General features: G+C 39.3%; 7 protein-coding genes across 8 annotated transcripts; 4 read left to right on the forward strand and 3 right to left on the reverse strand.

The window, feature by feature from the left end:
- Window positions 1-420: 420 nt before the first annotated feature.
- LOC108041715 (SHC-transforming protein 4) lies at window positions 421-2,067 on the forward strand. The gene is made up of 2 exons (XM_017119712.2): window positions 421-735; window positions 798-2,067. Exons 1-2 carry the CDS (start codon window positions 554-556, stop codon window positions 1,819-1,821), a joined length of 1,206 nt encoding a protein of 401 aa, XP_016975201.1. The 5' UTR covers window positions 421-553; the 3' UTR covers window positions 1,822-2,067.
- Window positions 2,068-3,797: 1,730 nt separating this feature from the next.
- On the reverse strand, window positions 3,798-5,044 carry LOC108041449 (40S ribosomal protein S17). The gene is made up of 3 exons (XM_017119378.2): window positions 4,935-5,044; window positions 4,409-4,560; window positions 3,798-4,123 (listed from the first exon to the last, which is right to left on the reverse strand). The coding sequence occupies exons 1-3, from the start codon at window positions 4,935-4,937 to the stop codon at window positions 3,883-3,885; spliced, it is 396 nt and encodes a 131-aa protein (XP_016974867.1). The 5' UTR covers window positions 4,938-5,044; the 3' UTR covers window positions 3,798-3,882.
- Window positions 5,045-5,178: 134 nt separating this feature from the next.
- On the forward strand, window positions 5,179-7,107 carry LOC108041447. Its single transcript, XM_017119376.2, has 2 exons — window positions 5,179-6,077; window positions 6,140-7,107. The coding sequence occupies exons 1-2, from the start codon at window positions 5,439-5,441 to the stop codon at window positions 6,887-6,889; spliced, it is 1,389 nt and encodes a 462-aa protein (XP_016974865.2). The 5' UTR covers window positions 5,179-5,438; the 3' UTR covers window positions 6,890-7,107.
- On the reverse strand, window positions 7,101-8,531 carry LOC108041448 (60S ribosomal protein L10a-2). The gene is made up of 3 exons (XM_017119377.2): window positions 8,422-8,531; window positions 7,951-8,106; window positions 7,101-7,652 (listed from the first exon to the last, which is right to left on the reverse strand). The coding sequence occupies exons 1-3, from the start codon at window positions 8,424-8,426 to the stop codon at window positions 7,160-7,162; spliced, it is 654 nt and encodes a 217-aa protein (XP_016974866.1). The 5' UTR covers window positions 8,427-8,531; the 3' UTR covers window positions 7,101-7,159.
- Window positions 8,532-15,100: 6,569 nt separating this feature from the next.
- LOC108038279 (NADH-cytochrome b5 reductase 3) lies at window positions 15,101-20,997 on the forward strand. 2 transcript variants are annotated; one of them, XM_017115044.2, is made up of 4 exons: window positions 15,101-15,213; window positions 18,799-19,452; window positions 19,519-19,618; window positions 20,591-20,997. In XM_017115044.2, exons 1-4 carry the CDS (start codon window positions 15,190-15,192, stop codon window positions 20,761-20,763), a joined length of 951 nt encoding a protein of 316 aa, XP_016970533.1. In that variant the 5' UTR covers window positions 15,101-15,189; the 3' UTR covers window positions 20,764-20,997. The 2 variants fall into 2 exon arrangements, with proteins under 2 accessions (XP_016970533.1, XP_016970534.1); XM_017115045.2 differs by lacking the exon at window positions 15,101-15,213 and adding an exon at window positions 17,587-17,719.
- LOC108038281 (serine/threonine-protein phosphatase 4 catalytic subunit) lies at window positions 15,129-17,085 on the forward strand. The gene is made up of 2 exons (XM_017115046.1): window positions 15,129-15,213; window positions 15,345-17,085. Exon 2 carries the CDS (start codon window positions 15,978-15,980, stop codon window positions 16,902-16,904), a length of 927 nt encoding a protein of 308 aa, XP_016970535.1. The 5' UTR covers window positions 15,129-15,213; window positions 15,345-15,977; the 3' UTR covers window positions 16,905-17,085.
- A 364-nt stretch (window positions 20,998-21,361) lies between the features above and the next one.
- LOC123037430 (protein new-glue 3-like) lies at window positions 21,362-21,675 on the reverse strand. The gene has a single exon (XM_044458038.1). It carries the CDS (start codon window positions 21,632-21,634, stop codon window positions 21,362-21,364), a length of 273 nt encoding a protein of 90 aa, XP_044313973.1. The 5' UTR covers window positions 21,635-21,675.
- Between the last annotated feature and the right edge of the window lie 385 nt (window positions 21,676-22,060).

The raw sequence follows: 22,060 nt of genomic DNA on the forward strand, positions 1-22,060 counted from the left end.
TATCGAACAAATAAACTTTTGATATTTTCTAGTTGTCAAATTTAAATTTAAGTAATAAATATTAGCCAAAGTCATTACTAGGTCGTCCATATACATAAAAATAGTTAAAAAGCTTTTTTATTTAATAATATATAATATCTGAATTAATTTGGTTGTGAAATGCCTTCTCTTCTTGATCTGACTTTTACTCCAACAGAAAACAGGATGTTTGGTCATGTACTAACTCACTCCCCAATGGACGCTCGAAAACCAGTTTAACTCAATAGAGGCTTTATATGTCCGAGATTTGTCAGCAAGCACTTAAGAAAATGGTAGTTTATCAAAACAGATTAAATTATTTACCGTGAAATGAAGGTTGCTATTATTAGCCTTTTAAACATTTTCCAACTCCACCCGTGATGAACTATCGATATGCGGCATCTGCGGTCACACTTTCGCCAATACGGTCCCACCTTGAGTAATATCAGAATTACTAATAACAAAGGCTGCTTCCCCGGAAAAAGGACAAGCGAGGACGCCCGATCGCTGCCAAACGCCCAGAGCCACCGCACAAATGCCGAAGAATGGCGACACCGGCAACCGGAGCGGTTCCCGGACAACCAGCGATGGCTGCATTTACCCAGACGACGTCATAATGGGCGTGGGTGTTGCATTTAACGTACGGTATACGGGGTGCGTGGAGGTCAAGACCTCAATGAAATCCCTCAATTTCGAGACCCGAACGCAGCTGGCCCGGTAAGTGAGCACTACCCATGAATCACCATCGGCATTATCATGTGTTTTCCACGACTTAACAGGGAGTGCATCAATCGAGTTTGCGAGGCGGCTGGCCTAAAGTCTGCTGGCAAGCGGAGATTAACCAGCTTCATATCGGATCGCCCCAGCATGCAGCACGCCGGCACCAACATCATCATCAATGTTTCCAGTCGAGCTTTGTCCCTCAGCAATGTGGAATCGGGCGAGGTTATAGCCAATCACAATATGCCGCGTATATCATTTGCCTCAGGCGGTGATAATGATACTCTAGACTTCCTGGCCTACATTGCCAAAAACGAGGATGAATGGCGAGCTTGTTATGTCCTGGAATGTGCTGGTGGTCAGAGCGAGGATCTAATAGTGACCATTGGCAAGGCCTTTGACTTGCGCTTCAACGCGCTCAGTCGGCTGAATGATGCTTCTGGGGATTGCAACATCAACCAGAGCTGCAAGGAGAATGTGAAGGAATACTACAACGATTTGCCCAACAAGTTGCCGCCAGAACTTCCGGAACAACAGCAGGTACAGCAGCAGCGTGTGGCACAGCTGAACCTTAAGAAGCCACGAGATCGCCTGAGCAGCAACCTCATCGACCTCAACTCCCCGCCTCCCGATCAGACGACCAATAAGCTAGGACACTTTGATCCACTCCAAGTTTCTTCGACTGCCAGCTCCGTTTTGGCATCAGTGCGCGATGTGTTTGATGGTCCGCAGTGTCCTCTCACGGCTGAGGTGTGGTTCCATGCGGGCATTTCCAGACCAATTTCGGAGCGTTTGCTGCAGCAGGATGGTGACTTCCTGGTGCGCGAGTCACAGGGAAAGCGAGGCCAGTACGTGCTCACCGGACTGGAGGGCAAAACACCCAAGCATCTGCTGCTTATCGACCCCGAGGGCGTGGTCCGTACCAAAGATCGCATCTTCGATAGCATTAGCCACCTAATAAACTACCACTGGGCGCATGCACTGCCCATCATATCGGAGGATTCCGAGCTGGTCTTGCGTAATCCGGTGCGAAGACCTCAGCAAGATCCTGCCGTGGGTCCCATTACAACAGCATCTTCCTGAACCGGAAGGCACAATCAAGCGTATACTTACCACCCTTCATATACATAACATATAAATATATATACTGGCATCTGCGTACACACTTAGATTTAAATATTGTGCACTCGTAGAGAATATCTTTTATATATCGTCTGTATAGAAACGAACCCATATATTTATGGATTGAATATAAACATGTTTACAAATATGTGCATGTCTACAGTGTATTCCATTCGAATGCGAATAAAGAAGAGAAACTAAAACTGACTTGAGGTTATTAAATTACGTCTGAGAATTTGCCTTTATTTCACTTGGAAATGTTTTGTTGCTTTGTAATCCCTTTACACATTCTTTCCATCAATATTTATCGCTATTAGACCTAAGGTTTATCTAAATTTTGGAGCCGAATAACCCATAAACTATTGAAGATTTTAAAAAAAATTAAAGGCATATTTTTTCAATACCATATTATTTTTTTACTATTGGTTAAAAAACACAAACCTTGAAATTCATAATTTATGTTACTTTTACAACTCAAAAGTAAGCTTCAAAGCATCTAGCTGGCGTGAACACTTTTTCAAACATTTCATAGGGTGTAAAATAAATATTTGCTTTTTTAATTATTAAATTCTCTTTGATTCAAAAAATATTTATTTTTTAAAATGAACAAATTAATTGGTCAACAACATACCGCAAACCCATAAAGGTTTGGCTAATATTCAATTTTCTGGCCCAGTATTTACTTCTGTTTAGGGAATCGGTGGTCTACAATTTTACGAAAAATGTCTTTTATTAAATTATACATAAAGAATACCCCTTTGAAAATATTATTTTTAATTTGTAAGATACTTCTAAAAGAATTTAAGTATAAAGTATTTTTAAGACCTATTATTCTCGAAAATACTTTTTTTATGCACTGCGTGATAAGAAAATGTATCCGAATTATCTAAAATTTGAATGTATTGTTTAGTACAGCTATACCTCGAAAATTATTTTATTTTTATAACTTTTAAATTTTCAAGTCGAACTTCAAAAGCGCTTACTTTCAATATGTGAGTTGTATATGTTTCAGATAAATAGAAGATCCAACCAAAATCTGACACACATCCCAGGTACAATTATTCTATAACCCCCCTCAGTGCCATTATTAAAATTATTCAAATACATTTGTCTCAATTTCAAAAATGTGTATAAGTTTTAAAATATATTATAAGTTGTAAAACATACTTCTGAATTTAAAAATATTTTCAATAACCTCAAAAAAATCTTTCTTAAGGATTGCTAGTCCCTAATGGGCAAATTATCAATAATTAATCATGATTTTTAGATATATTTTTTTAAAATAATATGATTATTTTGTGATTTTTAAAATAAAACTTAGTTTGATTGCTGTCCCTAATTTACTACTGTCTTTTTCCAAGTCGTTTTTACCAAATATGTGAATTTTAATATTTTTAAAGATTTTATTATACATTTACTTTTCTCTGAAGATTAAACTGATTAAAAAAATTTGTTCTTAAAATTGCACTGCGTACATTCATAATAAATTCAAGATATAAGATTTAAATTGGCGTATAATGCAATTGTTACTGTCGAGCAACTCCCCTTTCGATTCTATGCACTTTGTTTACCATGATGATAAGAACGTGGCCTAGGAATAAACAAATTGTAATACTTCATAAAGAAGATGGTTCCTGTGATAGGTGTCAGAATGTGAGCAATCTAAATTGTTTTTTCATAACTTACACTGCAAGGTTTAAAAAATAAATTTTGAATATACATATATGTATGTATATATAATACATATCACAGGTTACAAATTTTATAATAAGCAGTAAAGCTTATACATTTGTGTATTTTTCTTTATACCAGACTCCACTTAATATGGAAAAGAAAAAAGACACAAACGAACCTATTAAATTCCATTCAAACTAAATTCCATTCAAAGGCGAAAAAATAATAGCCTGGAACCGAGATGAAGGGATAACACACAGATGCACACTTCAAATGCACTTCACACAAGCTGGTTTATTGTGATTCCATGCAAATCAGAACATCATCGTCTTCGCGCTATAAAATAACTTAGTTGCGACGTCCAAAGTTGTTGGTGTTGGGCTGGGTGAGCTGCAGGCCACGGATGTTGTGGAAGTCCAGCAGCTTCAACATCTCCTTGGTGTCGGCGTCAACCTCGATGATGTCCTGCTCCAGAGCGGAGACGGCCGGGACGTAGTTGTCGCGACGCTCACGCTCCTCCTCCTGCAGCTTGATGGAGATGCCACGCACCTGGGAGTGACGCAGACGGCCCATCAAATGGGTGACATAGCTGGAATGGAACTAAGAGGTTATTATATGCTCAGAAATTATTCCGTGTCTAGACAGTGATGTGATTTAACTCGACAAACTTAGTTATCTGATGATTAACATTTAAAAATTAAGTCATATTTCAGTTAAATGGGCATTGGTCCACTTGAAGTTGATCACAAAATCTCGTATTCATGGTAAGCCATTTAAAAATACTTTTCTCTTCCGATTAAGACGATTAATACTCCGCCTCACTAGAATTTTGTATATCACATCACTGTTCTTCAAATCCCGCTGTAAAACTCACCCGGCAATCTTGTTGCGGAGGGGCTTGGTGGGGATGATGGCCACCTCCTCGCAGATTCGCTTGTTGGTATGGAAATCCAACGTCAGGCGAGTGTAGTACTTCTCGATGATGACCTTAGCGGCCTTCTTCACCGTCTTGGTTCGTACGCGACCCTGTAGACGGAGGTAAAAAATAAGGGTAAATCACTAAATTTCGTTTTTTTCCCCGCATTTGAGCATTTAAATAACATTCCGCCATTTTTCGTATATGGTTTAAGATTAAGCGATGTTCAAAATTCTCCGGCATCTTCCGGTGGACTTTCACTTAGCAACCACTTGTAAGTTGTTTGCAAAGCATTTTCTTAATTTTTGATATACTGCGTTCCGCAGGGAATACCAAATGTCACAGCAAGACTCCGCGCACAAATTATTGTTTTTGGGGTAGCAATATTTCATTATGCACGTGGGCTGCTGCTTCCGCGGCTGATGTTTTTGGTTATTTCCCGGTTCGGTATATTAATTGTATCCGATATTCTGTCGAAACCTACCATTATGTTTCTTGATGGTTACTTTAATCACCGCTAAAATGAGAAATTATCAATTATTTTACAGAAAAACGTGGATAAACGAAATTTGTGCACATACCTCGCCGGAAACGAAAGAAAAAGAAGGACGCAGTGTGACCGGGGTTGGGGTGTTAAAAATATACTAAAATATACCTAAAATATACTATGCACGTAAAAATCTCACAGGTTGACAACTTGGATTACCCGAGACTGAGTAAAGACTCCAGTTTCCAAAGTGAGAAATCGATAGAAAATTAACTGAGTGTAAATGGTGTAATTTGTAGCTCATATAAAATCCAATCTTCTTCGTCCATTTATTGTTTATCGCTATTTTGTTTTATTTCCAACAACTATTTTTTTTTATGTTAATGGCTAATGCTTAACTCGATATATGAAGCTTGCCAAGTGTGAACATCTATCCGCAGATATCGAATGTGCACGAATTAGACACTTTTGCTCATCTTTAATAAAAATAGGCACAAGAAAATGGACGAGGAATTGGAATTGATCAACAGAGACTTAAACAATGCCCTGTCCAAGTTAAAAGAAAGCAACAGCGATGGTCCACAGAGCCGCAAGGAGAAGATGGCCCAGCTGATCCGCCTGCACCTGCAGCACGTGCAAACCACAGTGGTCACCCAAAGGCGGAGGGCTCAGCAAAGGACCAAACGGCAATTCAGAAAGATGCGCTCCTTTTTCATGCAGCAAATGATGGAGATGCACTCGAACTACCTGCAGATGTACACCATGCTGCGCCTAAAGCATGCCCGATCCGAGGACACGGATTCCGAGGCAAGCGATGTGGAGGGAGAGGAACAGGAGCAGATCGACGTGCAGACGGACTTCCCCAGCTTCGATTCCAACTTCTTTGAGCATGTGATTCCAGAGCTGAGTGAGGAGGAGTTTCTCAACACGCTCCACGTTACACGGGGAACCTTCGATACACTGTGCAAGCAGTTGGCCCCCACTCTGCGAACAGCGGATGAACTGGCTCGAAGATTGCCCGCCATCTCGCCCGAGAAGTGCGTGGCCTTAGCCCTTTACTTCCTGGCCAGCGGCGAACGACTGTCATTGATCGCTGAGCGGTTTTCCTTGCCCCGTCCAAGGACCATCAAATGCCTGAAAGTAAGTGGATCCCTAAAACTGCTCAAATATCCCACATTAAACAACTTTAATTCATCTTTAAGGTCTTCTGCAACGCCGTGATGTCCACTTTGGGCCGGGCCCTCCGCCAGTTGCCCCAGCATCCCGTGGACTGCAATAGTGTGGCGGAGGGCTTTCAGCGCGAGAGTAACATGCCCGCAGCCCTCGTCGGCGTCCTGGGAGTCTGCTCCATTCCCATAAGGGCCAACGGCGAAGCCAAGCACTCGGTGCTACGCATGGAGTATCTTCTGGACGACCGGATGCTCTTTCGAGAGCTGCAATTGGGTTGTGGCCAGCGTTCCACCCTGGTGCCCATGTTTTCGCACACGCCAAATACCCTCTCCTCGCTCCCCAAATTCCGCATCAATAACCGCCCAGTGCCGGCTTTCGTCTTGGCTCCGGTTTATCAGAATTATCCCCTGCGTCCCTGGCTGCTACAGCGCTATGCCGATCCCATTGCCCCGCACGAACACGATTTTAACGAGGTGGCCGAGCACCTGCAGGAGTCTAGCGACTGCGCCCTGCATCGCCTCATGTCCCGCTGGAGCTTCCTCAGTCAGCCGCTGGACATAAGCTTCCACACCGCTTCCTGCATCATCACAGCTGCCGCCGTGCTGCACAATCTGCTCGAGGAACTGAGCGAACCGCACATGCTAGAATGGGGCAACTCGGTGGATGTGTCCAAGTTCAGAGCAGAACCTCTGGAAAATTCGCTCAGCGATGAAACACCGTCCCATGCTGCGCTTGAGGTGCGCGATTTTCTGGCTAGAACCATTAGCTCCACTGAAATATAATCCTATTTTATATATTTATAATGAATAGCTTGTAGCAGATTTCCGTTTAAGAATGGGAAATCTTAGGATTTGGATTCCATAGTGGAAGTATTTGTAAGGACTTCAATAGTGCTTAAGGGACAGGAAAACTTAAAAATCTAACCCCAAAGACTTAAGCTTAATAGCAAGTATGCGAAGGCTTGCTTACTTGCAATAAAATAATCAAATTTTGTACATTATGAAAATGTAGTCATTTATTTCAAGATGTTAAAAAAAGATAAACAGCCGTATCTAGTACAGACGCTGGGGTGGGCCCATGGAGGACTTGACGTGCAGGGAGCGCACGTTCTGCCAGTTCTTCTTCAGCAGAGACACCAAGAAGTTGATGGACAAGTTGACGTTCTGGGCCAGCTCGTCAGACTTCATGCCAACGTGGCCAACGGCGACGGACAGGCAGAGCACCTTCTTCATCTGGAACTTGATGGTCGACTTGACCTCCTCGATCTTGCCGATCATGGACTCCTGATGGGACAGCAGGGCAGGGAACTTGCCGGCCTTGTTCAGACCAGGGCCGAGCAGACGGGGAATCTGCTTGATCAGGGACTCGGAGGCCAGGAAGGCATCATAGGACTTGGCAAGCTTCTTCACCAGCTTCTTGTTCTTGTTCAGCTTCTTCAGAGCCTCGGCATCCATGAAGTCGACGTTGTTGGCCTTAGCCTCGTCGCAATGCTGCTGATCGCCAAGGATGCACACCTTCATCTTGGGACGGGGGATGTGCTTCAACCTGGGGATAACAAGAAGGTAGCCTTTAATTAGCCATGATTTCAATAGATTAATTAGAATATTATATGGGCGTGGACAGGGGGAAAACTTACAAAGCCCACGGGGGAGCACGTTTTAAGTTTTAATTAACAAGGGGGACGGTGTCCATTGCTGGAGACCTACTCAAATTTTAAAGACCCTGAGTGCAGGTCCGCCGAGATGTGGCAGCCACATATGCTCGACTACCTGAAGCCGTGGGGGACGCCACTCCCAGAGGAGTTGGTCACCAAACACGTGCGCAGGTGATTTAGTCAACGTACTTGACGGTGCCGGAGAAACGCTTGTCCTTCTGGGGATCGTAGTTCTTCAGGCCGATCTGCAGTTCCACCGTCTCGAGGAAGCCGCGCTTCTTCTTGGCCGAAGCGTCGAGGAGGCCATTGACGCCCTCGTAAAGCGTATCACGCGAAACTTTCGATCTGCAAGTTAAAATTCATTAATAATCAAATTCCAGGGAAATAAACCTCCACTATTATCTTAAATAACTGTTTTAACTGTCGAACTAATGCGCAAATGATGGCAGCCCACATATTAGTTGCATATTTAGCACAAAAATTACATTTTCTTTTGCAATCATTTCCAAACTGATAGGACATGGAAAAGGTCTAAAAAGCTGGTTTCTGATTGCCAAAAATAAAAAGATCTGACTTATTTAATGACCCTCTAGAGTTCTGTTTTAAAATTAGTCTGAAAACTATAAAGATGCCTAGTGATTTTTGGGATTTAACACTTACGCCATCTTAACTGTTCAACGTGCAATTTTAGAAAGAAAGAGGAGCTAAGTTTTTAGGGCTGAGAGACCAGTCACGATGCAACCGATATGTGAGTGATGAGTTTCTGTATCAAGGTCTTATCGATAGTAGAGGTGTTCTTCAAACTACCACGGGGAGCTCGTTAAATCAGTTTAGTTTTAATTATTGTTTTTACTGCTAATTTAGCACCATTTTGAAATGGTAAGATAACTATTTAACAATCTTACGATACGATCGTAATTTTATTTTTTTTTTTTTTTTTATATTAAGTTACTTCCTATCTTGTCAAGATGGAAGAATTATTTGGCCGCCCCGTTGGAACGGGTTAACGCCACCGCCAATGCATGAAAGTAAATTTCAGGATAAACAAAATGTAATAAGCGATAACGTAAATAGCGTGAAGTGATTTCTGAAGATGTGTTTTGATGACGATGAACGATGATGAGTTTATCGATGTGTGTGAGTTAAATTAATGTATATGAATTCGTGAGTTGATTAGATGAGGTGTTAGATGTTATGATGTATGAAATGAGCAGTAACTATTATTTATATGATTAGTAAATATTATTTATATGATTTTGTGAATTGTTATTTGATGTGGAATGTGTTAAATTAAATATTAATATTGGCAGCATGAATAAAATTGGTAATCGATGTCCAATTTTCAATTGGTTCATTTCCGAGTAAATGATAGATATCGCTATATTTAAGTAGTGTTGGATAATGTTGTCTTATTTGTGTGTATTTTGAGCAATTTAGCAAAATATGTGAAATGTCTTCGTTACTGTTGCATGAATCGCAGACAGCGTTATTGTATACTTTCATTTTGGAAAGCGTGTGTCGATCAAAAGCGTGCCCGCTTAAGACTCTGTTCAGCATCTTGATTTCTAACCGATTGAAGAGGTTTTCCTTGTTATTAAACCAAGGCTTGGAAGTGGTATACGGTGTGAGGAGAGAGTAACCTTTGTTACGTTCTAATGAATACAAGCTATATTCTCGTTCCCAGTCTTGTTTTATTTTTGCGAACATATGGTTAATAGCGTCGTTGAGGGTCCATCTGATAGCTATGAAGGAACCGTCGAATCTCGCATTTTTTGCTGCTATATCTGCTAGATCGTTTCCCCAAATCTTAGTATGGCTTGGGATGTGATGAAACTCTACGGCGAGCAGAGTTTGATTGTTTTCTATTTTTTGATGAATACATTGCGAAATGCAGTTTTTAGAGTTCTGGTTTTTAATTGTTTGTATAGCACCGAGACTATCTGTTAAAATGGCAATTCTTATGAAATTCTTTGATATACCAAAGTCAATGGCTTTTTCTAGGGCTGTGAGTTCAGCCGTCAGCGACGACAGTTTTTTGTCATTGTAAAAACTTTTTATTGTATTGGAATTCAAGTGCACGAAAGCACTTCCTGTGAAGTTTTCCGACACAGAACCATCCGTGTATATGATTTCCATATTTTCAGAGTTTAAACCATTTGTTTTTTCTTTAAGCAGCGAATGGATTATTGTTTCATTTGCCATGTTTTTATTAGAGCAAGTACCTTTAAAAACTGTGTGTCATATGAGATTTTTCGTGAAAACAGTGAGAGAGGACAAATAGGAGCAATACAATCAAGGATATTTTTAAATTCAACATAGACCTTACTATAGCTAGTATTTTTGGCAACGAATGAATTTGATAAAAGCGATGCAGCTGGAAGTCCGTGAGCGAATGTTTTGGCCAACTCCTTAGCTGTAGCGAATTTAATTCTATACGCTGGAGGCAATTCTGCTGCGAGATTATAAATAATATTAGCTGGGGTCGATCTAAGAAGTCCTAACGCTTTTCTAAGGTGAAAGTTGGCATGTTTATTGATGAGACTTTGCACTGATTTTGAGACGTTGGAAAATGATGAGCAAGCGTACTCGTATCTTGTCCTTATGAAAGCTTTATAAAATAGCAGTGACTTGCCTGGATGTATTCCAAAGCGGCAGCCACTGAGCAGTTGAAGAAACATATTCGTTTGGTTGGATTTCGAAATCGTTTTCTTAATATGCTGGACAGAAGAGTTGTTTGCACTTATGATTCTACCTAAATAATTAACACTATCTACGTTTCTTAAAAAGATATTATCACAAAATATACTTAAAGGTCTTCTTCTATAGTTAAAATGAATAGTGGTCGATTTATTTGGATTAAAAGTAAGATTATTTATATGGCACATTTCCATAAAATTGTTAACTTTCTGTTCTAATTTTTCTTCAGCTAACGAGAAGTTTTTGTCATAGCAGATTAGAAAAAATCGTCAGCGTATTGAAAAAGAATACTGTCTTGGTCATTGCATAAATTGTGAAGTTCAGTTGTATATAAATTAAAGAGGATTGGACTTAGACAGCTACCCTGACTAACTCCTTTGTCTACCGTTACCTCTGCTTTACCCATAGTAAGAACTCTTTTACTGAGGAAATTTATAATAAAATATATATGAGTATGGTCAAAACCCATACTCACTAGTTTTCTACCCAAAATGGGAATGTTCACAGTGTCAAAGGCTTTACTTAAGTCTAAAACAGCTGCGGTGACGTGGAACCCACGAGCTTTTAAATTGGCTATATTATTAATCACGTCGTTAATGCATAGGATCTTGTTGGCAGGATTTCATTTTTATTTATGTGCTCTTCCATACGTAGTTTTATCAAACCTTCTAAGCATTTAAACACCACACTTAGAAGGTAGATGGGTCTATTGTTAGTGATAATTGAGGGGTCGAGATTTTTTTAGGAACAGGTATAACCTTTATTTTCCGCCACACATCTGGAATGTCACCATTGTCTAGAGTTACGTTTAGCAGGGATACCAGTTTTTTTAATTGTTCTAATGGTAAAGCTAGGAGCATTCTGTATGAAATATTGTCAAGACCTTTGGCTGAGTCTGGGTTACGGGAGTTAAGAAAGTCAAGAAGTTCACATGCTGAGAAATTTGAGTTATTATATCTATAGAGCAGATCGACAGAGAAAGAACTCACAGAACACATCGGAGTGTTGGGTGATGTGGCTATTTGATTAAGAAAATCTCTATGTTCTGAGTCAGAAATTGCACTTTTGGGCGTCTTGATTTGTTTATAAAGTTTTAGTGAGTTTATTTTGTTCCACATGTCCTTCAGTGATGAGGGGCTAGAGATATCTTCTGCAAGCTTGTTAAAGTTTTCTTTTCTCATTTTATAGAAGTAGTTGTTGAGTTTTTTATTGCTGTTAATATAGGCAATAGCATCAGAGTGTAGTTTGGATTTGAAATATTTCTGTCTGCATGCATTTCTTAGTCTAAACAATTTTTCACAGACCTCGTCCCAGTATTTTTTTGGGACATATCTATTATTTGTGTCTATTTTAAACGAATTATTAGAGTGTATGGCTTGGGATGAAGTGTATAAATTGTCTAAGGTTGTAATTTGAAGATTGGAGAAGTCTTGAATTATTTGTTGATGGTTAAATTTATTAATATTAGTTGAGGTAGATACTTGGTTTATTTCTATTAGAATTGGGAAGTGATTACTGTTTGAGATTTTAGAATTTATTGAGGACCAGTTTAAACTATAATTATTATTATTGATGAATGTGACATCAAGAGTCGAGCTGTAGTTTGGGTTATGAGAATAGGTTGGAGAGCCATTGTTAATGCAAAAGAAACCTGATTGTAAAAGGTAATTTTCTAAGATGCCGCCTCTGGCATCTTGAGTATTATTACCCCAAATGCTGGATTTGGCATTAAAGTCACCACCTATGATTGAAAGACCACTTGATTGGGCCGCAATTGTGAAAAGGTCAACACAACCTTGTTCGAAGGAATTGATATCAGGGTTGGGAGCGGCATATATGCTGAATATATTAATATTGTTTTTTAAGTTTGTTGTATGGATGCCAATGGCTTCTAGGCTAGTGTTACAGTTAATTTGTTTAAAACGTATATGTTTTTTTAAATAGATTCCAACGCCTCCATAACCATCATTGCGTGGCTTACATACAAAGTTGTAATTTGCCAAGCCACACATGGAATTATTACTAACCCATATTTCTGATAAAATTGCTATGTCTATATTGTTATTAACTAAGAATAATTCTAATAATTGTTTATTATTGTTAGCAGTTAAGCTCTGAATGTTATATTGAAGGATTTTTAAGGACATTAACTTATTATAGTTTTAGGATTTATAGGATTTAAATAGTATAAAAAAAAAAAAAAAAAAACTAAAAAAATTAAATAAATAAAATAAAATAAAACAGATAATAAACAAAAAAAAAAAAAAAAAAAGAAAAAAAAAAAAAATAAAGTAAATAATAGATACAAAGAAGGTGTTTTATTTAAAATTAAACAACTTGATTAATTTTAAATAAATCAATTTTTGAGTTCGTAATCGCAATTCTGTTTCTTAAGTTTTCTAAGAAATTTCTTGATTCGGGTACTAAATTGGTAGTTTCATTGATTAAGAATGAGGATATATCAGAAGCTAATTGAATTAAACTATTTTCTGCAGCTACAAGAGCTGGATTGTCGAAAGAATGTTGACTAGAGATTGGGGAGCTAGTAGAATTATAATGGACGTGAGAAAACTTTTCGTTTGGGGTGTACTCGTTTTCTTTAAGAGCGGCTTTCCAGCTAAGCATGGTGTCGCGCGAGTTTTTCTCTTCATTTTTTTTGTTAAGAGAGTTTCTAACCACTTTGTTAAACGGGTTATGTGCAAAGATATGTTGGGTTGTTATTCTGGTATTATTTTGCAGAACGGGAATAGCTGTTTTTTTTGCCATGATGGCAAAGGGAAAATTGTTATATCATTGGTGTCTACTTCATCTAAAATTTGGAAAAGTGTGGGGTATCTAAGCTTCGTCTCATTTCTTGAGAGATTTTCAAGAGTCATGCACTTCTTAATAGAGTACGCTCTCTTGCGAGCAGGGCACTCAAGAGAGGTGGCTATGTGATTTTGTTTGCAGTTGGCACATACTAGTTGATTGCATTGTTGGTCTCGTGGATGTGAAAGAGAGCATTTGCTGCATTTTTGTTCTGTTTGCTTACAATGCTGAGCGAAATGGTTAAATCTGAAGCAGCGGAAACATTGGCTAAAGGGAACATAGGAACTAACATTAATTTTGGTGTACAAGAAATCGATTTCATTAGGGATTTGAGTACCTTTAAAAAGGATCTTAACTCTCGAAGTATTAATAAATAGTTCTTTATTATCTCGGTCTCTAGTTTTAACACGAATAATATCATGAATTGGTACTGGGGAGGAAATGTATTCTTTAAGTTCGGAGTCGGAGAACTTAGTTGGGATATTAAAAATAATACCCATTTTAAAAATGAAATGTTTAAAAATTTTTGGTTCGTAGCCATTATTTTTTAGGTTAGATGTCAGTATGCTATTGGCTGCCGCCGCTGACTTGCACTCAGCTTTGCAACGTCCATAACCAATCTTATTCACTGAGGTAATGTCTTTTATTTTTAATTTTAATAAAACCGCATTTAATTCCAGAGGATTTATTGGTACTCTATTAGGTCGGTTTTCGCCATTGCTTTCGCCAATTTTGTCTATATATACCACAAAGGGTCCCTTGTGATCGCTGCTGTATGAGTATTCGCCGTTATTGAAATTTCCATTTTCTTTCTTTTCCTCTTTGTTAGTAATGTTCGTTATTATTTTACCACTTACTTGGCTGCTTGTGCTAGGATGACTTGCAATGTCATTGTCCTCTCTCATCTCTACTTCTTCACATTCAGTTGCATTTTTGTCTAAAGGTTTTTTCTTTTTATTTAAGGGCGATAATTTCGGTCTTTTAAAATTGGACGACTCCGAGATAGGGCTTTTACCCTTGGCCTCGGAGGAGGCCATTTTCTTTGGGGTAATTTTACCCGTATTTGATTTTTATTTTGTGCCACTTACAAGTTATTAATATTAATAATTAGTAATATATAAGAAATATATTTTGTTATATTTATATTATTGTTATAAAATTTTTAAAATTATTTTTCCACACACTGCTTAAACACCTCCGTTCCATACGCTTGCGAGCAATTTTTATTAATAATGAATCGTAATTTTAAGTCACCGGACTTCTAGTAATGGCAATATTAAAGAAATATGTTTAACAATGTTGTATCTAAAATTTAACAAAATAAAATTAATATTTAACATTTAAAAACGAATACTATTAATTACCCATGCAACTAAAAATAAAAGCTTTGATATTATTCGTTTTGTAGTTTGAGTTGAATCCCCCGACTAAAATCTGTGATGTTGTGTTGCGATGTTTTCGGTGCTGCCAACTCGTATGTTCAAAATTTACTTTAGCATCCCTGGAATTGCGGCTTTGTTTGGAGCTGAGAAAATTGTTATTTATTAATATTTTATAAAGTTGCTCTACGTATGCTTTTCGTGCATGTAAAAATAAAGTATCTAGTGCTGCGTTAGTACTGGGTAAGTATCTTGATCTATCTATTTTAGTAACTCGATTAATTTACATATTTTATTTCAGGAAAGAGAGGGTAAAGAGACGCAAAAAAGAGAATCGTTCTCAAAAGAGAGCTCTTTTTTACTCTCTCGTCAACTGAAAGTGCGTGGAAATAAAAACATTGCTTTCACTATCTACGCGATTTAGTCTGCATATTAGTTTAGTCGGCATTTCGCTGGTAGATATTAAATAAGTGCGTGGTGCCGTTGCAATTGGCGGATTATATAAGGCATTTGAGTCGCGGCTGCATTGATTTTCCATTGACAAATGGCGCGTCTCGTCGAGAGCAATGTAAGTTAATTGCAATCTATTCGATTCACTGCTGTTTTTACATAACTCCTGTTTCGCATCCGCTGCTCCGCCCCCATCTTTCTCCACTTTCTTCTTGTTCTTCTCGCCTTCTGCCATTTCATAATTGTCAGTGAATGATCTTTTGCTTTTTTCTTGGCCAAATGCCTCGGTGGTTTTGCATAGGCGTTCATTGTTGGTCAACAGTGATGGGAACTATTTAGGCTCATCTTAGGTATTTATCTAAAAAGCCTTTTAATTCCGTGTGGTACATTTTCCTAGATGCCCGCTAGGTAATTATTCTCCAGTCTTAATGGCTTAAAAACTATTTTAAATATTGCCAGATGTTTAGGTATAATAAAGTACAATTTTTTTGTATTTGTACCTAATCTAGCTTCTATATTTGATCATAAATAAGATTGAAATATTTATATAAAGTATTAAAAACAGTAGACTAATAAAAACCTGTCTATTGACATAGTTTACTGTAATTTCACGTAGTTAAAAACTATATTTTTGTTCATTGTAAAAAAATGTTATATACATAAAAATATAATTTCACTGCCTAGAGAGAGCTCTAAATGTGGTAAAGCATTTGTATCTTTTCTGATCCGAAGAAGTGGCACACCTCTACCGGCTATCTAGTTTTATTTTTAACGTATCTGTAGGCTCGTAGCGTGAGCAAAATAGTACCATTCTCATCACTGTTGGCCAGTGACGTCGCCGGTTTAAGAATAGAGATGATGTCCGCCTGGTGACTTGAGAGCATGAGTGATGCGGATCGTCTGGTGGCCAATCTGCGCCAGGATCCCGTCCGTCTGCCTAAGGAGTTGGAGGTGCGCCAGCTGTGTCGTTCCCTGAGTGACTTACTCGCCGGCGAGGCCAACCTGCTGAGCCTGCAGAGTCCGCAGATCGTGTGCGGCGACATCCACGGTCAGTTCCAAGATCTGCTGCACCTGCTGGATCTGGGTGGATCGGTCGACCAACATCGGTACTTGTTCCTGGGTGACCTAGTGGATCGGGGCAAGAACAGCGTGGAGACTTTTCTGCTGCTAGCTGCCCTCAAAGTCCAAAATCCCGGGCAAGTGAGCCTGTTACGGGGAAACCACGAGTGCCGCAGTGCCACCCGGTCCTATGGATTCTACGAGGAGTGCCTGGCCCAGTATGGTTCTGCCAATGTCTGGAGGATGTGCTGCCGAGTCTTTGATCTCTTGCCCCTTGCGGCGATTATTGATGGGGAAATCTTTTGCGTACATGGAGGCCTGTCGCCCGAAATCCAACAGTTAGATGAGTTTCCTAAGCTGGATCGGTGCCACGAGATCCCCGAAAGCGGCTGTATAGCGGATCTTCTTTGGAGCGATCCCCAGGGAGCACCCGGATGGACTGCATCGCCACGCGGTCATGGCCAACTCTTTGGCGGGGATGTGGTGGAGGAGTTTAACCGAAGGAATGGAATCTCACTCATATGCAGGGCGCATCAGTTGGCAGCAGATGGCTTCCAGTGGCATTTTGGCCAACAGCTGGTGACCATCTGGTCGGCACCCAACTATTGCTATCGCTGCGGCAACAAGGCGGCATTTCTGCGTCTCAATTCTGGCAGGGATTACGGTTTTGAGGTGTTCGAGGCCCAGGCGCTGCACACCAAACCGCAGCCAAAGAGACCGAGAAAGCGATGTCGTCAGTTTTTTCTATGATGCAATCTACCAGTGGTGAGCCTTATCCCAAGATGCAATACAATGTCAAGTTCACAGAGAGGAAGAATCAGCTGTTGCAACTAGTCGTACTCATACACCCACCCATCTCTCTTAAAAAGTAACTCTGACATTCCACATTACTCTTAATCTCATAATCAATAAAATACAAATATACTCAGTATTAGATATTTCCCTTAACTGTCGTTGGCTCTGGCGATGGGTCTCTTAAAGATTTACCCCTTTACTTTTCTTATCTATACTCTCTTCTAACTGTAGCTTTATCTGGCCAACAGCAGCGCCTAAAATTATAGAACGGATTGGTTGATATAATTTATTAAAATATTTTAGTACCTGAGCGAACCAGAGAACCAATTTATAATTTTTGTTTAGGTAAGATAATTTCTTTTGTAAATAAAGTACAAATTTAAAAATCGGTTGCATGAGGGAAAGGTTAATTTTTATCTTACAAAAAAGCCATTATCAGTAGAGTTACACTACTAAAACAGATTAAAGATAATTGTGAATAGATTCCTTAAAAGTTCAGCTTTTTATTACCAACGACATTTTAAGTACTGAACGTATACTTTTTGCAACCACTGTGCTGACTCTGCATTTTAATCTCAGAGAGAAAAAGATTGAAAGGTAGTTTGTATTTTAGCGGCTCTTCCACGCGACGACTTGACTTCATTTCAATTGGAAATTGGAATCGGCAGCACGCGGTCACACGTTTTCGGTCGCTTTCAAGTTCGGTGTGCAATTCAAATTGCAAATTACCCAGTTAACAAGTGTTTTCTAATAAAATGACGGAATTCGATGTAAGTTCAGGTGCAAGCTTTTTCTCCGTCACCCTTTTCACTCTCTCTACTTTTTTATTGCCGGCTCTCTGTTTATCTAAGCAGTGGTTGTGACGTCACGACTAATTCGTTTCGTATTTGTTACAAAAGCAAAGAAATATAAATATGTATAACCCAAGGTCGACTCTGATACGGGGCCAAAGTTTGATGTCTCAAGCTAGTAACCCCAATTAGCCGCAGGTTTTGAAGGGGCTTCGCAAATATAGCTTAACTCTATCTGAAAATTGAGAGTAAATATTTGTGTTACTTTCTTATCATCAAAACTGTCTGGTGGAGGTTTCCACTAGCCATCGTGACCTTTCATTAAAAATCAGCCCATCAAAAGACCACCAATAATAAAAAGCGTTTACTCATCTATTACTAAGCGAAAAAATAGTTTAGATAACAAATAGTTAAATGATAATGTGTTAACGCATGAAAACAAAATTAGGATAGGTAATGCTCAATAAATGTTAACTGTCACTTAGCTGCTCATTAAATTAAATTAATATGATCATAAGCTTAGCACGTTTTAGGAAAAATTGTTTTTTTTTTATTTTTTTAGATGTCTAAAATTAACAATTTTTAATGTATTTTACCTTTTAAAAGTGAATATTCATTTTACATAATCAAGTTCAATATAACATATTTGAATAAATTCACTTCAATTTACCTGGTTCCCACGATAAGTTTTTTTTAGCTTAATTTAAATTTCTGCAAACGTGCATTTTTTTTACTTGCGTAAGCAATCTATTAAACGCAATCCAGCATATACTAAACACGATTATTATGAGCGAAATATACAAGATTAAGCGATTATTAATCTTTATTTTCAATCAATACGCCATTTGTTTAGAATAAACTTAAAAATAAGCTAAAGGTAAACCGTCAACTTAAAGTCTTCCTGGGTCAATGTAAAGATTACTATAATATTATAAATTAATTTGAAATTGTACGCCCCAAATCCGATTTCACCTTTGAACTTGTTCGAAAAAGGAATTGGGTATTAATTTGTTGATCAAAGTCCCTTGCTTATCTTGTTTTTGTTATATTTCTTTCAGTTTGTCCCCATCGCCGTGGGCGTAGTTGCCGTGGTTGCCGGCGCCCTGATCGTCCACTATCTGCTGAACAAGAAGTCGACAAAGCCACGTCGGGAACCCAATCGCACCGCCCGCCTGCGTACTCTGGTGGACCCCAATGACAAGTATCTGCTGCCCCTCATCGAGAAAGAAAATCTCAGCCACGACACCAGGCGATTCCGGTTTGGATTGCCCTCCAAGCAACATGTCCTTGGTCTGCCCGTTGGTCAGCACATTCACCTGATCGCCACCATCGATAATGAGCTCGTCATCCGGCCGTACACGCCCATTTCATCTGACGAAGAAGTGGGCTACGTGGATCTGGTGGTCAAGGTGTACTTCAAGGACTCGCATCCCAAGTTCCCCGCCGGCGGCAAGATGACCCAGCATCTAGAGCAACTCGAGTTGGGCGACAAGATCTCGTTCCGTGGTCCCTCGGGCCGTCTTCAGTATCTGGGCAACGGCACCTTCTCCATCAAGAAACTGCGCAAGGATCCGCCCAAGCACGTGACCGCCAAGCGGGTGAATATGATTGCCGGCGGCACTGGCATTACTCCCATGCTTCAACTGGCCAGGGAAGTACTCAAGCGCAGCGAAAAGGACAAGACCGAGCTGGCGCTGCTGTTCGCCAATCAGGTGGGTCACCCAATCAGCATTATTGTTTACCAAGATTCTAATATTGTGGTATTCATATTTTCCTAGAGTGAAAAAGACATTCTGCTGCGCACTGAACTTGACGAACTGGCCCAGAAGCATCCCGATCAATTTAAGGTCTGGTACACCGTCGACAAGGCCGGTGAAGGTGAGTTGCAGTTCTAACGAAGCATATATCATATGATCGTGTTCATCAAATCGCATCATTTGTTCATAAAGGTTTCTAGTCTTTTAAAGTTACAAAATCTATTATTAATCAGATAATCATAAAAAAAGATTAAGCAAATTAGGCAAAAAAAATTTTTATTTCAGATATTAATTTAGTTAAAGTAATAGAACGAGCATTTTTAGAATAAAAAACAATTACTGTGTTAGTTAAAAAGGGTAAGCAGGTAATTCTATAATTAAAATGGTTTAAGAAGTTAAGAAAAATAATATTAAACTTTATATAGTCTAGAGTTAATCTAGGGTGATTTGAAATGTTACAAATTTCCGGCGACTTAGAAACTTGCCAGCATTATACGATAAAAATCGCAAACACAAAAGGCTGAACCAAATGGTTCACAAATATTTAGATTAGTAGACTGCACCAATCTTTCCCTTGACTCTAAAATTCACAACCACCTTAGGTAGCTTCATTCACATGCAGCATCTTCATCCGCATCTGCCACCAACTGATCGGAGAATCATTAAGACATGTGCTAAGCATCTATTATGTTAAGAATCTTGTGTCTGCCCCTTGTCCATGCTGCTCTAAAACGGATGCCGCGAACGGGGAACGCGCGGTTCGTAGCCTGGTCTTACAATACCGGACACGTTAACGACGACATGATGCAGCAGCATCTGTATCCGCCGGATGAGGATACGTTGTGCCTGCTCTGTGGTCCTCCACCAATGGTCAACTACACGTGTATTCCCGGCCTGGAGCGACTTGGCCACCGGGCCGAGCAGCGTTTTAGCTATTAAGATTAGCAGCTCCAACTAGAATCTATCCCTGAGTTTTGCTTTCATTTCACAATGCCAAGCCAGTGGGAAAGATTGTGTGCAGCAGGTCTCACTCAGAAACTCTACTCAGTGAAAATCAAGACTAATATATTTTTGTTTATTGTTCTTCATCCAGGTTGGCCGTACAGCGTTGGCTTCATCAATGAGGACATGATCGCCGCCCATCTGCTTCCCGCCAATGACGATACCATCGTGCTGCTCTGCGGCCCACCGCCCATGATCAACTTTGCCTGCAATCCGGCGCTGGACAAGCTCGGCTACCACCCGGACACCCGATTCGCCTACTAGAAACGATCGCCCGAGGCGTATTCCTGCGAAGCGAAAAGAAATTGCATTTCGGTTTTGTCATTTTCCACGTTTATCTGTTGCCCCATACCAGCTCATCCGAATCCTCAGAAATCCTCGAAATCGCGGCCTGAGATTTGATGTGATTAAACGCAAAGCGAATGAAAACAACATCGATGCTAATTGTTGAAATTCTTTTTTATGATTTGTGAATAAATAACTGTTCAAGAAAAGAAAGCGAGGTGATTTTCCATTAATGCTTGAGCAATTTGCTGGCATTGAACTTTTGGCCCCTAATCTACATATGTTCAATTTGATGAATATGTATTTATGGTAATTCTACTTAATCAGGAAGTCGAACAAATTGTCGCGAGTTATTTAATTCTTCTGCATTTTAACAAAAGTTTAAACTTTGTTATAATAAAGGACGTTTAGCTCCTAAAAAAAAATTAAAATTTTTTATGAACGTTTGGCCTTTTTTTAGGATCTATAGAAAACTTAGCAATCTTGATTGATTATATTTATTTTCTTAGCCCCTTACCATTTTTTTTTGAGTTTTTATTATTTATTTTTTAAATTACAACCCAAATAAGCTTAATTTTTAGTTCTTCCTGTGGGTTACTATTACGACAGTTTTATGGCACCTTTTCGGGTTCTGGCACTTCCGCTCGGGGATGCGGGTGTGGCACCAGTTGTTGCCCTTCCAGCAGCGCTTTTTGTCGGTGGAAGATGCTGTGGTCGTGGTGGTTGATGCAGTCGTAGTAGTTGTTGCCGCCGTGGTTGTCGTCGTCGTAGCATCTGTAGTATCACCAGTTGCAGAAGATGCCAACTGGATGGCCAGGGCAATAAACGCTACCACAGAAAGGAACTTCATCTTGAATAATTTGAAAGATTTTAGAAACTGCCGATCTAAGTGCTTCGAAACCTGTCAAATTATGATTTACTAGAGCGATAGCAGGCTCTTTTATTAAATACGCGGAATTCAACTCCGGATCTATTCTTCAGTGGGCTTCAGAAGGCACATTTGTCAAACAATAGTTCTAGAAATGATTTCCTCAATGTAGGGGGAAAACAGTAATTAAACATGAATCAATACAAGAGTTGGCTGCTGCCGAACAATCAAATATTTGCCAAACACAAATACCGCCGTATTGTATACTTCAATTTAAAAACTGTTATAAACCGACTAACTTCATTCAATAAAGAAACTTTAATAACAAGTACATTATCTGCGTAAACAAAATATAATTTTTTAATTAAAAAATTGTGCACATAAACAAATAGTTTTTAAAAGATGTAT

The sequence above is a fragment of the Drosophila rhopaloa genome, unplaced genomic scaffold (assembly GCF_018152115.1).
Source record: "Drosophila rhopaloa isolate 14029-0021.01 unplaced genomic scaffold, ASM1815211v1 contig_163, whole genome shotgun sequence".
Taxonomy (NCBI): Eukaryota; Metazoa; Arthropoda; class Insecta; order Diptera; family Drosophilidae; genus Drosophila; species Drosophila rhopaloa.

Bases quoted from the DNA above. Each gene is read 5' to 3' on its own strand.
- LOC108041448 (XM_017119377.2), bottom strand. The intron at 7,653-7,950 runs GTACGTTGACTA...TGTTATCCCCAG, and splicing joins CGTTTCTCCGGCACCGTCAA to GTTGAAGCACATCCCCCGTC.
- LOC108038281 (XM_017115046.1), top strand. From the start codon at position 15,978: ATGAGTGATGCGGATCGTCTGGTGGCCAATCTGCGCCAGGATCCCGTC.
- LOC108041449 (XM_017119378.2), bottom strand. The intron at 4,124-4,408 runs GTGAGTTTTACA...GTTCCATTCCAG, and splicing joins CTCCGCAACAAGATTGCCGG to CTATGTCACCCATTTGATGG.
- LOC108041715 (XM_017119712.2), top strand. From the start codon at position 554: ATGCCGAAGAATGGCGACACCGGCAACCGGAGCGGTTCCCGGACAACC. The intron at 736-797 runs GTAAGTGAGCAC...ACGACTTAACAG, and splicing joins ACCCGAACGCAGCTGGCCCG to GGAGTGCATCAATCGAGTTT.
- LOC108038279 (XM_017115044.2), top strand. From the start codon at position 15,190: ATGGCGCGTCTCGTCGAGAGCAAT. The intron at 15,214-18,798 runs GTAAGTTAATTG...TATTTCTTTCAG, and splicing joins CGCGTCTCGTCGAGAGCAAT to TTTGTCCCCATCGCCGTGGG. The intron at 19,453-19,518 runs GTGGGTCACCCA...ATATTTTCCTAG, and splicing joins CGCTGCTGTTCGCCAATCAG to AGTGAAAAAGACATTCTGCT.
- LOC108041447 (XM_017119376.2), top strand. From the start codon at position 5,439: ATGGACGAGGAATTGGAATTGATCAACAGAGACTTAAACAATGCCCTG. The intron at 6,078-6,139 runs GTAAGTGGATCC...TTCATCTTTAAG, and splicing joins GGACCATCAAATGCCTGAAA to GTCTTCTGCAACGCCGTGAT.
- LOC123037430 (XM_044458038.1), bottom strand. From the start codon at position 21,634: ATGAAGTTCCTTTCTGTGGTAGCGTTTATTGCCCTGGCCATCCAGTTG.